Source organism: Athene noctua, chromosome 2 (genome assembly GCF_965140245.1).
Source record: "Athene noctua chromosome 2, bAthNoc1.hap1.1, whole genome shotgun sequence".
NCBI classification, from domain to species: domain Eukaryota; kingdom Metazoa; phylum Chordata; class Aves; order Strigiformes; family Strigidae; genus Athene; species Athene noctua.
The window spans coordinates 161,134,462-161,149,538 of NC_134038.1; the positions used below are offsets into that span (position 1 = coordinate 161,134,462).

A 15,077-nucleotide genomic window follows, 5' to 3' on the forward strand; every position below is an offset into this window, starting at 1 on the left:
CACACAGTGCAAAGAGAATCCCTTGCGACACTTCTTCTGTTAGACTTTTTTTCCCCCAGGACATAAGAGAATGGGTGTTCTCATGGGCTATGTAACCAGTGGCAGAAATAAGTAAGCACACAGTATGTTGCCTGAAATCACTAGAACAGGTAAAAACCAGAGTGCAGTCCTTTTAACATTCTCTTAAGTCATGTTCTCACCCAATACTTAGATTTTTGCCTTGCAGGAGACTTGCTTATGACCTGTCCTGATGTAGAGGAGGGAAACTGTATTAATAATGGTGTTAAAACTCATTAATGAAAATAGGACATTCTGACAAATCACTGTCCTCCTACAGACAAAGCTTCAGCATTTAACTTCTTCACATCAAAAACCCTTCCAATTTTCCACAGCCACCTCCGAAATTTGAATGTCTTTTGTCCATTAATTTTGTTTGAAACCAGATAATTTAAATGAATGTTTAAAAACCTCAGCCAAAAATGGATTTCTTCAGATCACATTTCTGTTGGTTCTCTCAAACCGGCCACTGGACACAGCCATGCAGTGAGACTGGGCGGGGGGAGGTTGTGTATTTTGGCAAAAGGGAGACATTAGCTCCTCAAATTTCTATAGCATAAACAATAACTACAGAGACATACCACAGCTGGAAATAACCTTCTCAGACAGCATGTCTTTCTGGAAAATATGTTTCCCGTCAAACCTAAGTTAATGGGCTCAACACGGGAGGTCAGACTAGATGATCAAGATGATCCCCTCAGGTCTTAAAATAGATGAGTCCTGGGAAGAAGAGAAGTCTTTGGAACACCGAGCGGAGGAAACTGAAATTTACAGGAGTACTGGAAGTAGTGCAATGCACTTTTGATTTGGAAGCTGCTCTTTGCTCCTGTCATAACATGAATGGGTTTCCATGCCAGTGTGTTCTGTTTGGAGTGCACCGTTCTCTTATCCTAATCCTTTCTAATTATATAAGAAGCAGGAAAATACCTTCTTCCATATGGGCAATTTCTCATCTCTGTGTTTCGGCTACTGTTAACTTTTCAACAGATACATAAGAGCAATGGCAACTGATTCAGCAAAAAAGCAGCTGGGGTCAGATTTCAAGTGCCCTTTTGTGTTTATTAGGAGAAATACCACAAATACAAGATTTTGTATTATCTTCCTCATCCCTTTACCTGGAGAATTTTGGGGTGATGAACAGGGTGAGCAGCGAGGAGAGAAACTGTAACCAGGATGGAAGGCAGCCTGCAGTGGTATGTAGGACATAATATCCTCTTCAAAAAGGCTGCATGGAAAAAGTGATAGGGAGAGATTTGGTTCACATTCATCACATGAAGGAATGTAAATATGCAGTATGGTGCAAGTCTGCTGTGGTCATAAGTTTGGGGACATCTCTGAACTCACGGATTCATAAAATCCACAAGTTTCCCAAATCAGGCATGGTCACCAGTAACAACGAAAACCAAAATTAATTTTATTAGATGTTTCATGCTAACACAGTGGCTCAATCTACTGATAGAGACTAAGGATCCGAGTCTATGTAGTAGATGAGGACAAGTTCAACACATTAGCGGTGAGAAGCAAAGATACACACATCTGTCTCCCAAGTTGTTTTTCTTGGGTCGTACATTTTCATATATCTCATCTCTTTGACCATTTGGATTCAGTTGATGGGAATAAGCTGTAAACTTCTTGTGTTAGGCAGTGCTATATGGCACACCAAAACTACCTGGGTAATGCAACATTTTCCATGTAAGACCAAGGCAATAAAGTAAATCGTTATCTCTGCTGAACAAAAGTAGCTAGGACCTAAAGACCAAACTGAAGTAAAAATTGAAGCCTTATCTGTATTACCCAAACAGTGCTCATCGCACTGTACACTGAGGTTTCATTAGTGTGACATGGCCCTAGATGTGTGGGTAGCACAGCTGTGGTAAAACCAGCAATTTCATGAGCAGTTACATTATTTACTTGTACTGAAGAAGACAAGTTTTCTCCTCCTTGTTTTTTTGTTTTTTGTTTTTTGTTTTTTTTTTTAAAAAAAAGGAAAAAAGAATTTTTTCATTAGCAGGAAACATTTTGACCTGATTCTTTTTTATCTGCTACTTGGTGGTAACAGCTATATTGATTAGAGTTAGCTGGGGATGGAGTTTATTGCATGGATGGAGGCTGCCTTCCAGGAAGTAAGAGTTGACAGATATACTCTGGCTGAATTACTCTGGGCAACTACCAGTAACAATGAATCCTATTCTAATTACAAATAACCTGGAGGAGTTAACAAAATGTTTTCAATTATGCTGAGAAAGAGCCAGCCAGCTTCTCTGGTACCATAAGTAATGAAACGATGCTTTTGATCAAATTGATTACCTCAGCAGAATTACTAAATCTGCATCACAGGACAACTTTTCAAGCCCATGTGTACCCTCTGTCCGAATGTAGTGGATCTTCTCCCTGAAACAGAATTGATATTATTGAGAAGAAAGAAAAAAAAAAGAAGAAAACGTGCCATTATCAAGGCATGAACTATGCATAGTTATTATTTCTTGATATTTTGCCAGTTCCTATTTCTCTTCTTACAAAAATGGCAAATATCTTAACTGCCTGATTCATTTTCTAATCTCACTAACAAACTTGCAAAACATAATTTATATCACTCAGTTTCCTGATCCAAAAGCAAGAGATTTTTATACCGTATTTTAGAAATAGAATGATTCTTAGTCCTTGAAGCTCATGTGTAGTGCTACAGCTAGTCACTGACAGACAGATTTTTTGTTTAAGGCTACAACTAATATGCCACGTTTCGTTAACAGAATTTCACATCATACCACTTTCTTTACCTCTGTCAGTTCTATCTGGCAAATAACACTCTAACATAGACTTGATATTAATTGAGAGGTTATACGGTACATGTGGAAAATCAACATTTTGTTTAAATTAATGCTAATAAGGAGTGGGAAACATAGGATCCTATCAGCAGATTAGGACCATGGAAGATACAGATCTACACCCCAATCTGTTTTGCATATTTATTCTAATATCAGGTCAAGGATGTGATTTAGTAGCTTGCTGGGTGGGGCTGTAATGTATTGCAGAATCAAGCCCTGTAAGAGATGGACAGTTGTCTCCTAAGAGTTTGCTTAATACCTGCTGTATGAGCATTAGATGATAGCTTGGGATCACTCCTGACCTAAGGTATAATCAAAGGAATGACCTGGAGGCAAAGGGCTCAATATCCTGTTACAGATCTCATTATACACTGGCTGAGCTGTCTAGTCCTTATCATTAGTCAGTTTTGTTCTCTGCTCAAAAGGAGATAAAAGCATCATCTGTTGTCTGAGAAACGAGAATTCAAATCACAGCTGAGAAAAAAAAAAAAAGTCTGGAATAATTTGATGGTGAAGATGAAAAATTCTCAGTTACAGAAATGTACATCTTGAGTACTGGAAGCATTTTTCATTCTGTCTCCCTCATTTTATTTGAATGTATTAATTCTTCCAGAACGGAAGTCTAACCCTTACACCCAAAGAACTCTTTGTCTGGGCCTCACAGATAAAGGATGAGTCAGTAAGGCTATCAGCAGAAACTGCACTGTAGGAGCTTGAAGGTCCTTCCTTTGCTCTTCCTCCCCTCCTTCGCCAGTCCCACAAAGCTGCACTTTTTATTACACACTACAAACTAAGATGGTGCACACTGGCATTGCTGAGGCTGACAAATGCCAGCTTAGGCTCTTGGCCAAAACAACTGAAATTAATATTTGGAATTAGAATGAATTTTAATTGTACTGGCTTTTGGTTCTGTTTTTTTTTTTTTGGTTTTTTTTTTTTTTCTTTTTTCTTTTTTTTTAAACCTAATAGGAAAGGAATGGGCATAAGAAAGATACAATTTAATTACTTTGGAAAGGAGTACCATTAAGTCGTAAGTGAGAAAGATTAAAGACAGGAGTACAATCTACTCCATAATGTTCCTATTTCTTATAAAATCTAGGGTGACTATGTGCCATGGGTGTAAATCCAACCATGAGGTAAAATCCAGGTTCTGCTGAAGTTACTGGACTTTTGCTGCTGATTTCCATCCAAACAGAATTTTAACTCTATCTTCTGAAAAGCAAAGTGATAATTGTAGGTAAAGACAGAGTTTCTGCTATTCAGTAGTACTTAAAATGGAAATTAGATATGTCACTATTTGCCCATAGCTCTTTGGTTCTTCTTACTTCTTGGGTGTCTGTGAAAGATAACTATAGTAACTACACAGATTCTGGTGGCCCACACCTACTCTTTAATGGTGACAGTTCCATATGGAGCCCAAGTTCATCCTTTGTACTACTGTTATTAGAATTTGGTTTTCCCCACTACAAGAAGTCCTTCCTGGAACTTGGTTACAGCAGTCTGGAAAAAGGGGGTACCTGAGTGCATGGTTTCTGGCCAAGCTGGGCTGACGTTCCTGCAGCATCTCAAAAATGTTGGGTTGGCGTAGAAATGCAACAATCTTGTCATTGTAAGCTGGAAGAGGAAAAACAAATAATACAGAAGCTTTATTTACCATTGAGTGAGGCTGGTGACATCACCATGACTGTGCAGGGGCACACTGACTGCACTGCCCAGGGCAACATGAAGCAGTGCATGTGGTTGATGAGAAGTTCTAAGAAGCATCTTTGTGAGCACTGCTTTGAAAAGAAAAGAGAAACTTGGCTTACCCAGAGGTAATGTCTCATGATGGTGCTGGTTTCGAATAGCTGTTACGAGACTATTGCCTGGTCTGGCCAACAGAGTAACTCCTCTGTTCCGAGAGACTTCAGAGGCCTACATCAGAGGAAAGGGAAAGAATGATCAAAACTGACCATTGGTAGCACATCAGTCAGCAAAAAGGTTTGTCATCTTTACTTCTGTGACCTTCAGGATGGTCCATGATGCTGACTGACTGAAGGGCAGAAAGCCTACATCAAAATTATAGCTTTATACTTCAGCCAACTTTAAAAAGACAGGTAATTCTGTGCTTCCAAATGGAGGGATGCCATTATCCACAGCTATCACACCGTTTTGAGGCGGCAGTGTAGGTGCCAGAATCCAGAAGTAAATGCAAGTTAATAAAGGTATTGCAGTGGAGTCCTCTGGTTCAATAAAAATAAAATCTCTGTAATATCATGCAGTCTCTTGTTCTAACAGAACTGCATTTACTTCAAGGTTTTCACAGCAATGTTAATTTGAAAAAAGAAAAAAAACCCACAACACTGCAACATATTCACTCAGCACTGTTGAAGGGAAAATTAATATTGGAAATAACATGAGGAAGGTATATCTATGTAGATCACAGGACAGAAAAAGGCTGTATCATCGCAAAAGTGGGTTGCCTTACTTGCATAACCAGAAATAGAAGTTGAATTGTATACACTGAAAAAAGAACATAATCCCAAGAGCTGATAAAAAGAGTAGTAAGAAGGCAATTTATCACTACTAAACTGAGGCACTTAGAGAATGCCACTGTCCTAGACACAGTATCTAGTGAAGGGAATAATGTCAGGGGGGCAGATACGTTAAAGGTGGGAAAGCACTTAGGTATGAGGATATTAAAAAACATACAGTGAGGTCTGGCAATCTGTCCTCAGTAGGTCATTACTTTCTGGGTAACTCTTTGGGGACTTGTGCAAGCTGAGGGTTACCCACCTCTCTCTCAGTATGTGTTCCTCCAGAATATGGCTGCAGTGAAGCCAACAGAGGAGCACTGCTATTATACAAAATCAGTGTGAGGACGCCCTGTATCAGGACAAAATGTGTCAGAAATTCCAACTGCCATTCCACTGGGCTAATAGCTGTTCCTTTCTCACTGCACAAATTGTAGTACTTGGCAACCACTTCAGGAAGAAATTGCCCCTACTCCAATATTTTAAATGCTTAGCTCTGCTTCCAGGAAAATGGTGCCAACCCATTTGCAGTGGTACGGCCAAACGCCAGGTCTTCCAACTGGATATAAATGAAAACTGAGAAGCTAAATGTGACTGGCAAGTTGCCTTTGGAGCACATAAAGCATAAAATGTTTATATGTAACAAGATACCAGTCAATGCATTTGATACGTGTCAATACACAGGTTAATGAAAAATCTTAATGACTCTAATTAAACATACTGTAATTGAAAACACGAAACTGCTGTGAAAGTGGAACATGAATGTTTTGCTCAATTATGATTTCACTTGCACCCATTTTATATTGGTATGCATCTGCTGACTATGAGAGAGTAATCCCAGTGTCAGGGACAACAGTCAAGCCCGCAGTATTTAATGGACTGATGTGCTAACCTTGGTCCAACTCTTCTCACCTTTAAAAACAGGAAGAACTTTCAAGCAGGTCATACACAATTCACTAAGTCCCTCTGTGCTGTGCTAAACCTTCTGCCTTTGTCTCCCTCTCAAGCCCCCACGGGCCAGCTGACACTGCAAGTTTAGCTCAGGCTTGGGCAGCTTTTGCTCTGTGACCCAGGTACCATGTGGCCTTTATGGCATTCGCTCTATGCTGTGGAAGAAGGAGGAAACTTAGGTTGTGTACGCACCTTAACATGGCACACTGTGGTGCTGTACTTCATCACCATCATTACACACTGTTAATGCTGTGCTTGGATCATGGTCTTTACATGTTAATACCTCTAAACAGTTTTTCTCTGGCAACACAACAGGAAAATTCCCAGCTGTCTATTTAACTTCCATTTTGCTAACACTCCTCTTTCCAATCTTTTAGCTAATATAATACAATTGATTGCTCCAATTCAGTGTTTAATCACAATTGCCTTGTCTAGTTTGACTTTCTAATTTAATCATTTAATTTAGATTAGCACACTATTCTCTAATTAAAAAAAAAAAAAATAGTGACCCCTCTAATGATTTAGTGACCTGGTTCACCTAATGCAGGGTAATCTGACAGATTTATGGCAGGGTTTAAGAGCTTTGCAATTGATACTGGGATGCTGCAACCAGAGTGGAAAGTCCAAACTATCACAGGAGCCTTTCAATGATATAATACCCTTTCCTGGGCTTTATATCACCGCTGGATTTGAGAGGCTTTTGCCTGTTTGAATCCTGCCACTTGCCTGTTGCGGTTTGGATCAGTAAGATTTATATACTGCTATATTCCAGTACCTCCTCTGCTTTTCTTGCTAACCAGAAACTCTTGCCTCTCCATTATGGATGCCTGCTTCTTTTGCCTCTTGGTCTTTAAAATCTCTACCCTGTAATCATACATGTTGATTTCCACTGCAGATGGAAAGTCCCTTAGAGCGAATGGAAAGTGCTTCTGACCTGTTCTGTTTATAGTAGTGGCAGAAGGAAAACGAAGCACTTGGTGACCTATGTTCTTTTAGTTACTGATGGCCAGTAAAGCTACCTGAACTTTTCTTTCAAAAATCAGGTAACTGAGATTAGCATCAGGCAGCATTTTTTTTTCCCCCTGTAAAAGACTGATACCCTTAAAGAAGTGCTTAGTAAAGAATCTGTAGCATTTTTGTCAAAATGATATATAATACCATTTAATATCAAGAATCTACTCAGGTGGACATCAAAAATTTTTACAGAGGTCCTTCATTTAGGAGAATACATCGACATGAAGAAAAGCATAAATATTACAGATTAATTTACAAAATGGATGCTTTCTTTCTTGGAAGATGGAAATGGAGTAATATTATATGCACAAATAATTTTTAAAAAAAAAAATAAAAAAAAAAGCCCACCATATAGAGATTAAGGGAAAAAGGGCAGTTTTAATCTCCACTTGGCTTGTTAATGGTTGGGGTAGGCCTTGTATAAAAGTTGGAAAAAGTAAAAAGTTGTTGGAAGCAACAGCCAGCCTTCTATAGAAGCTGTGTAATTGCTATTTCTGTTCTCTACTGAGAATGAATTTTAAATGTCATAAAACAAAGAAAACTGACATATTTGAGAAAGCGTATTTTTATGTTCCAATTTCATGAGGGAGTTTTAAAAGTACATTTGAAATACTAAAAATCAATTCTTTATTAGTATTGCAAGGTATTCTGTTCAACACCACAGATTATTAGGCAGGAATCAAGGCCATATTTAAGCAAAAATGATTAGCAAAAATGATAAGCAAAAAGGATTTAGAAGATTCATGGATGTCATGGAAGGGAGGGCAGGACATCACAGTTTTTACGTCAACACCACAGCGTATTCACTGCACTGCCCCTCGCCAGAGAGCCTGGAAACTTGGTGACTAAGACAAAACTGGCTTTTGTACTGTTTTGGCCTGAAAGTATGAAGAAGTGGAGACCCAATGCCCACATGATCTTTAGCTTCTATGGTTCCTATTAGTTCTATTCTCACTGAATTTTACCCTTGCCTTATTTTGATTGAATTGGCTTGGCTTTTACTACCAAAACTTAGTTCTTGTAATGCCTGTCCTCTCCTAGATTGAACACTTCTATTAATTTTCTAAGAATTCCAGATGTTACATTGGCTTTTTTGTCCGCTGTTGAGACCACAGTTTCTTAGAATCATAATAATTTCTTTATGGTGACTCGGATAAGAGCCATCACTGAGTGTGTGAAGCTGGGGTATTTATTTTTCCCCACTTTGGGCTCATCTGGCCTATGGCTTTTGTCTGCTCTTTCTTCTACTGATCACTCATTGTCATGAAGTCCCTGGGAAGTCTACACTCTGGCAACTCGTTTTGGCACTTGGGCAGGATGTCAGGTGTGTGCACCAAGGCAGGGGGTAGAGCTTTTCTTCTCATTTCCCCAGCTCTTTCCTATACCCGCTCTGGCACCCACCAACAATCATGACTGAAGCTGTGCTGTTCTGCTCTCCTCCAGCTCATCTGACATCTGTACGTACTGTTCAAAACTGGTGGTTGTCTTTCTTGGTCCTTCATACTGTTCTGGTGACAGATTCCAGAGGCCACACCACCTGCTCAGCAAAGAAACCAGCTGGACTGCAGACAGCTGACACATGGCCAGGACAAAGCCCCAAGTGTGTCCCTACAGACATGATTTATAGGACAAAACCACATCCAAATATACTTGGAAGAAGTGGCATGGAACGTGCAGCTCTTAATAAATGAGCTGAGTTGCAAAGGATTGAATCTCTTCCTTGTAAATGGTGGGCTTTTAGGCACCGATCCAAAGTCCTTGGAAATCAATGGGAGTCCTTCCAGTGGAGCAGCAGATACTTCCAGAGAGGGAGCTACGGACTGCGACAAGGGTGCAGAAGCACTGTGGGACCCGGGCCACAGAGCCCGTGAGATGAGGGCGCCAGACTGACTGCTCCCAAGACAGAAGGCCCCGTTCCATTGGCTGATCATGCCAGATCAGTGGCTTCAATGAGTAGTTGCCCCAGAGAATCAGTACTCAAAAGTATTCAATGCTTTTCACTCCCTTTCCTGTACTTGATATTTCGGGTTTATTGCAAATTGTTCTTTGCCAGCCTTGCCCAACACTTGCAGAAACAAGTGTATTTTTTGGGCTAGGTCATCTGAGTTGCTCAGCGGTGTTTCTGTCCCTGACAAGGTGAATTTGTAAGCAAGCCCCAAGGCAAGCATGGGCCCAAATACGAATCATCATGCAGGTGACTGTCACATTCAAGTCAATAATTTAGTCACAATAGCAACACTAAACCGCAGGCTGTTGGCAGGAGGAAGTTGCTAAGTTGGTGGGAAGATATGACTGAAAACAGATCCATTGATACACTTCTGTCTTCAGGAAGTATGTTGCCATATTCACCCAAGATGGGGAAAACCTACCCAAACTACTCATATGCCTGGTCTGCCTTTGGTCGTGAAGCACTGACCTCACTAGTCAGTCCTCACCAAGTCAGCTCCTGATCCCAACACCATTTGGCAGTGAGGGGTGTTCAGACTGGTCCTGCTGCAATAAATTGTGTTAATTTCACAAGCATTTCTCTGGATGTTTTTCTGGAAGAGGAAGATCCTTTGGCCATAATTCATCTCTGCTCCTATTTAGCTTCCTTTACAAATCTTCAACTGTATGGATTGCCATATGACAAATCTGGTTGCTGGTACAACTTAAATCAACCTCCTTAAATCAACAATACAAACCCAGGATTTATGCTGCTATCAATCCTGCCCATGGCGCTCAGTGATAAAAATCATCCCCAGGAAACATAGGAAAGTTCAATGTGATTGAAAGCTACGGAAGCAAACCTCAACATACATTACTACACTACTGATAGAGAGTATATCTTTTCAGAGCACAGTGTCACAGTGGGGAGTAAAGAAACATATGAGGCTGCTGAAGTATCAGGCTATAAAAATAATGAATGACTTGACTTTACTAAAGCAAGACTAGGATGTCAAATACGGATTCTTCTTTTAAGATGTATTTTGTCATCATTTCACTTTGGTTATTTAGTTTTACTTGTTTATTATTTTATTCTGAAACTATCAACCTTTATTACCAGCAAGCTCTGAGGTAAACACTTCAAAAAGAAAAAAAAAGTCCTTTATTTTCTTTGGAAGATAAAAATCCACAAGACAGTCTGTTTAAATGAATTTTAAAGATACGAAATGCTTTTAATTCTACAGAAGACTGCTATCAAAAGTAACTGTATTGATACTAGCACAGTTACCTCTCCAGCGCTGTAGCTACGAAGTCGCTGAAGATGTTGCCTGTGAGTCAGGTGATTGGGGAGACGACCATTCTGCAGCGGGATCCTGGGATCTATGAAAGTGGTAGCACGGCTATTGTGGTCAACGAAGAAAGACTGAAACACACAAGAACAATGTTTTTTTGTAAGAAGACTGACAACACTGATGTTTCCCAGGGCAGGGGTGGAGTCTCCATCCCTGGAGGGGTTTAAGAGTCGGGTTGACCCAGCGCTGAGGGATCTGGTGGAGTTGGGAACGGTCAGTGCAAGGTTAATGGTTGGACTGGAGGATCTTCAAGGTCTTTTCCAACCTAGATGATTCTGTGATTCTGTTATTGTGGGATTGTAAAGTGAAAATCACTAGCAACTGCGTGTCAGAAATACCCTGTTTACGTACAGTCAGAAGATTATCAGCAAACAACAAGACTTTCTTTGTTGAAACTAGAATAGCTCTTGGAAAAGCTTGTAGGTTTTTAGCTCTTGGAAGCTATGTAGGTCAAAATCATGTGTAAAGGCCATGAAGTAAGCAAGACAGAAGAGAACAGAATTACTGGGGCTACTACCACTTTATCCACTTGCAGTGGTTCCACAAGTCACTCAGCAATGCTTCACTGAAGGCAGAGATACTAAACCAGATTTTGCAGTCATGATGGATCTAAAGTCTTGACTTAAGCTTTTTTGCTAGTGCAACGCTGCCTTGGGTATGGTGTGATATGGTGTGAAAGCTAGAGGGTCACCACTATGCTTCAAAACATTTGTTCCTGAAGCTTTTTTCTTCTTCTAAAATAACTCGGCTTGCTGCTTGTGTTGTTTAAACCAAACTTTCACCAATTTTGAATCAAGAAGGAAGGAACCTTTAGTGATTGTGTAGACTGACGTGCTGTGTTCAACGAGTGATTAGTTTTGTTGGCGCTCTTACCTTGCCCTGCTGGTCAGTTTTTATCTCCCAGCCACGAGGAAGCTCCAGTCGGGTATCAGCAAACATGTTGATAAAATTTACCAGGTCTCTGTTGTGCTGATAGCGCTCAAAATTACGAGCATCTCTACGGATCTTCAGAATCATATGCTTCAAGCAGGTACTGTTAGTGAAGACTCGATAGGCACTCTATGAAATGGAAAACAAAAGTGAGGAAAACCAGTTCTGATGTCAAACCCCATATTTGGTTATTTCATGGGACATATGCCCAAAGAACTGAAGCAACTCCCGTTAGAGTCAAGAATCATTTCTATCTCATTGTTTTGATTGTAACGAGTACTTTACATGAACACCTAGAATTAAGAAATACAATCTGGAAAGGGAAACATCCCACACATTGTGCACAGTTAGTTTGTGCATAAACTGCCTTTTTAACACACTCCAAAAAGACGGTCAGCTAAAACACCACACTCTCAAGATGGATGTAGCTGTGCCTATTTCATTGCTTTCGCTGGTCAACAGGAACACTGCTTGTGAGACTAGATGATGCCAGCAAGATGCAAGGACAGCTGTGAACATGTATTTATGCTATAATTCAAATTAAGATGCATGTGGTAGGATTCATGAACTAAAGAGGACTGCAGTGCGGATGTCTGCATCTAAGCTTGCTACCTTATTTATGGTCACTTTATAGCCACAGGACAGAAACAGACACTTTCAATTGTCTATTTTTGGAAGATATGGATCATTTCCTGGAACTAAATATTTGTTTCTGCAATGACTGCAAAGTGTGTCAGATGGAGACGTTTTCATGAGTGAGACGAACACCACCCCTCAGGCAGCTAGCTGTATCTCACAGTGGGCATTAAATAAACCTCTTAGGGGAACTCGTCCTGATGCAGTTCTGAGTGAGATAGTGCTGATCTGGTTGCAGAACAGGGGCCCAAGTGAACTATATTTGTTGCTGCTGTTGCTGAACTATATTTGTTGAACCAAAACACAGTTGTGGTAACAACACTTTTTCTCATCCACAGGCTACTCTTGGGATCTTTTACTTCAGGGAAAAAGCTCCTGAAGACAGGGTAGGAAACTTTAGAAAAATCTATAACCCTTCTGAGCATTTCACTAGAGAGAAAATGAGTGCAGTGGTTCTGCTGGTCAGCCCAAATGATTTAATCACTCACTAGATTAATAAAGGATCACTGGAGGCCTCGTGTCTCCAGTGGCGTGAGTCCCAGTGTGCACACCTGTACTCTGTCCAGAGAATCTGACCCAACAGCTTTGAATTGTCAATTCCTGTGTACATTTAATGCATTTTAGCCACTATAATGCAATAAAACAAATTTACAAATATGATCTTTACTACGTAAGGATTTATTGTGGTGGTAGTGCTGAGAAGAGAATACTCCCTGCAGCACAGGGTCCCTAATTATGGCAAGGGTTGGTAAATGTTATGAAATCACAGAGATATGATCTCTGCCCTGAAGATATGACCTGGTTATAACCCAGGAAAGCTTCATGGTCACAGATTGCTAAGGTCCCAGCCTCCTCCTCTTGGCAGAAGTTGTATTTTGATCTAAAGTGTGATCAGTGACTGTGTATATGTTAGTTGTACTAGGGAAACAAAAAATGCAATGTAGTTTTATCCCTCAGTGGAAATAAAGTATATGAAAAATGTGAGCCTTTCCCTTTTAATTCCAACGGGTGGATTTTCCAGTCCCAACTTCACTGGCATAATTAATAGCTTGAAATGTTAATAGGGGCTTGTGGTTAAAATATTACAACCATGTTAAGCCAGAAGTTATGTGGGTTATTATTTCTGTACAAGTGGAATCTGTATGACCATTTGACAGACATTTCAATAGATTATTCTGGCTCTCATATTAGAGACAACTTTATAAGCTCAAACTGAAGGCCTCTCTTGGCTTTTTTTACTTTGATGAGAAATAAAATTGGGATTCAGTCTCTTGTGAGCTGTTCCGTACACCACCATGGAAGCAGTTGCTCATTTTGCAAACAACTATGCCAAATGAAAATGATATTGCTCCCAGATATAAATGATCATACATCACCCTGTCAACGGAAGAAATTATGTGCACTCTGTAACCTAGCTCAGGTAATGTCAGATGAGTTAATATATCCCTTCCTCTGCAGGGTTTCATGGGCAGTAATCTCTGGCAGATGCTTGGAGGTGGACAGCTGGCTTCAACCCACAAAGCACCACAGCCAAAACTTGATGTTTGTGGTTAGCAAAAGACCTGTGCTGAGGCAACTGCTGAAGTGTTTTCTTTTCCTTTCAAAAAGAAAGGTCATCCCTACCCAGAAATGAATTACTTTCCAAATATTCAGAAGTCATGTGTAGATGCCTAGCTGAACTACATTCAAGATAAGGAAAATGGAGACTGCATCTCCTTGGGAGATTTCCCTATCTCCTTCCTCCAGGTTGACCTATCATTACATTTTTTTCCACTCCACACCAGGTTTGCAAGACAACATGCAGATTTATTGAATTACTGGAAAAAAAAAATTCATTTTCATTCTTGTTTTTTCCAAAATAGTTACACTGACTCAAATCAGTATTTCTTTCACTGCATTATGCCCACCTGTTTCTTGGGAGTGCAAACTGCAAGAGTTAATAATTTTTTCCCCTCTATTTCCCTGAGACTTGATGGTATCTCAGTAAGATTTCTCAGGAACATGGCTCAAAAGGCAACAACCTCACTCCCTGCAGCAACAGAGAACAGAATCAACCAAATCGAAACCAAGAGTTGCTGCTTACTCTGGAAGGATGACATTAATGGACTTCTCTGGACCAGGGAATTCCTTGTGTGAGACAGAATCCCAGAAAGAGTCTCCTTAGAGCAGCCTGCCTGTACTATCCCCAACCTGGTCTGGTGCTCAAAAAGGACAACTGAGCCCCAAGTCACGCCATTCAAATTCACTATGCATTCCTCCCAGAGGCCTGGGGCACAGCATTTGGATTCAGAAATCAGTAGTGTGAGAGACCAAATTGTAATTACTCACATAGTTTGCATGCAGCACAGTGAAGAACTCTGGGTTGGTGATGAACTTCACAGCTGGAGACTGCAGCAACAAGGTGATTTTTTGAGAATTCACAGGAGAAAGAGAACCTTCTCTCCTAATCTCTGGACAAAAAAAAAAAAGAAAAGCAACAAAATCTTATTAATGTAGTGGCAAGCGCAGTCTATTATTTAACCTTTAATGAACGGCTTCAAAAGTGACAGTACAAAAAAGTCGCCATCCTGCCCAGTGCACTTACCTCCTTTGTGTTTCCAAGACAAGCCTGCTGGCAAACTGGTAGATGTTCTCCTTATGATTAGTGGTGCAGCGCTTACAGCAGCAGGGCAGGAGCTGGACGCTTTTCTGTACTTGGATGTTATAAAACTCTGTGTCATATCTACTGCTGTGTCTAAATATCAGTGTGACCACAACAGTGCTTACCAGCTGAGGATTTGGTTCAATACTGCCACCCAGGTCCTGACTAGCTCCCCCCACCGATGGTTTTAGAGAGATCCGATTTCCCCATCCAGCTTGAGGGGTTCACCAGC

General features: G+C 40.4%; 1 protein-coding gene across 4 annotated transcripts in view; it reads right to left on the reverse strand.

The window, feature by feature from the left end:
* The window catches only part of HECW1 (HECT, C2 and WW domain containing E3 ubiquitin protein ligase 1), a 265,816-nt gene that overhangs the window by 46,289 nt on the left and 204,450 nt on the right, over window positions 1–15,077 (reverse strand). For all 4 annotated transcript variants that reach the window (XM_074900896.1, XM_074900895.1, XM_074900893.1 and 1 more), the window contains 7 exons: window positions 14,533–14,654; window positions 11,512–11,697; window positions 10,575–10,709; window positions 4,691–4,796; window positions 4,400–4,496; window positions 2,365–2,448; window positions 1,173–1,282 (listed from right to left, as the gene is read on the reverse strand). In XM_074900896.1, coding sequence (XP_074756997.1) covers window positions 1,173–1,282; window positions 2,365–2,448; window positions 4,400–4,496; window positions 4,691–4,796; window positions 10,575–10,709; window positions 11,512–11,697; window positions 14,533–14,654 — 840 coding nt within the window. The remainder of the gene's footprint in view (window positions 1–1,172; window positions 1,283–2,364; window positions 2,449–4,399; window positions 4,497–4,690; window positions 4,797–10,574; window positions 10,710–11,511; window positions 11,698–14,532; window positions 14,655–15,077) is intronic.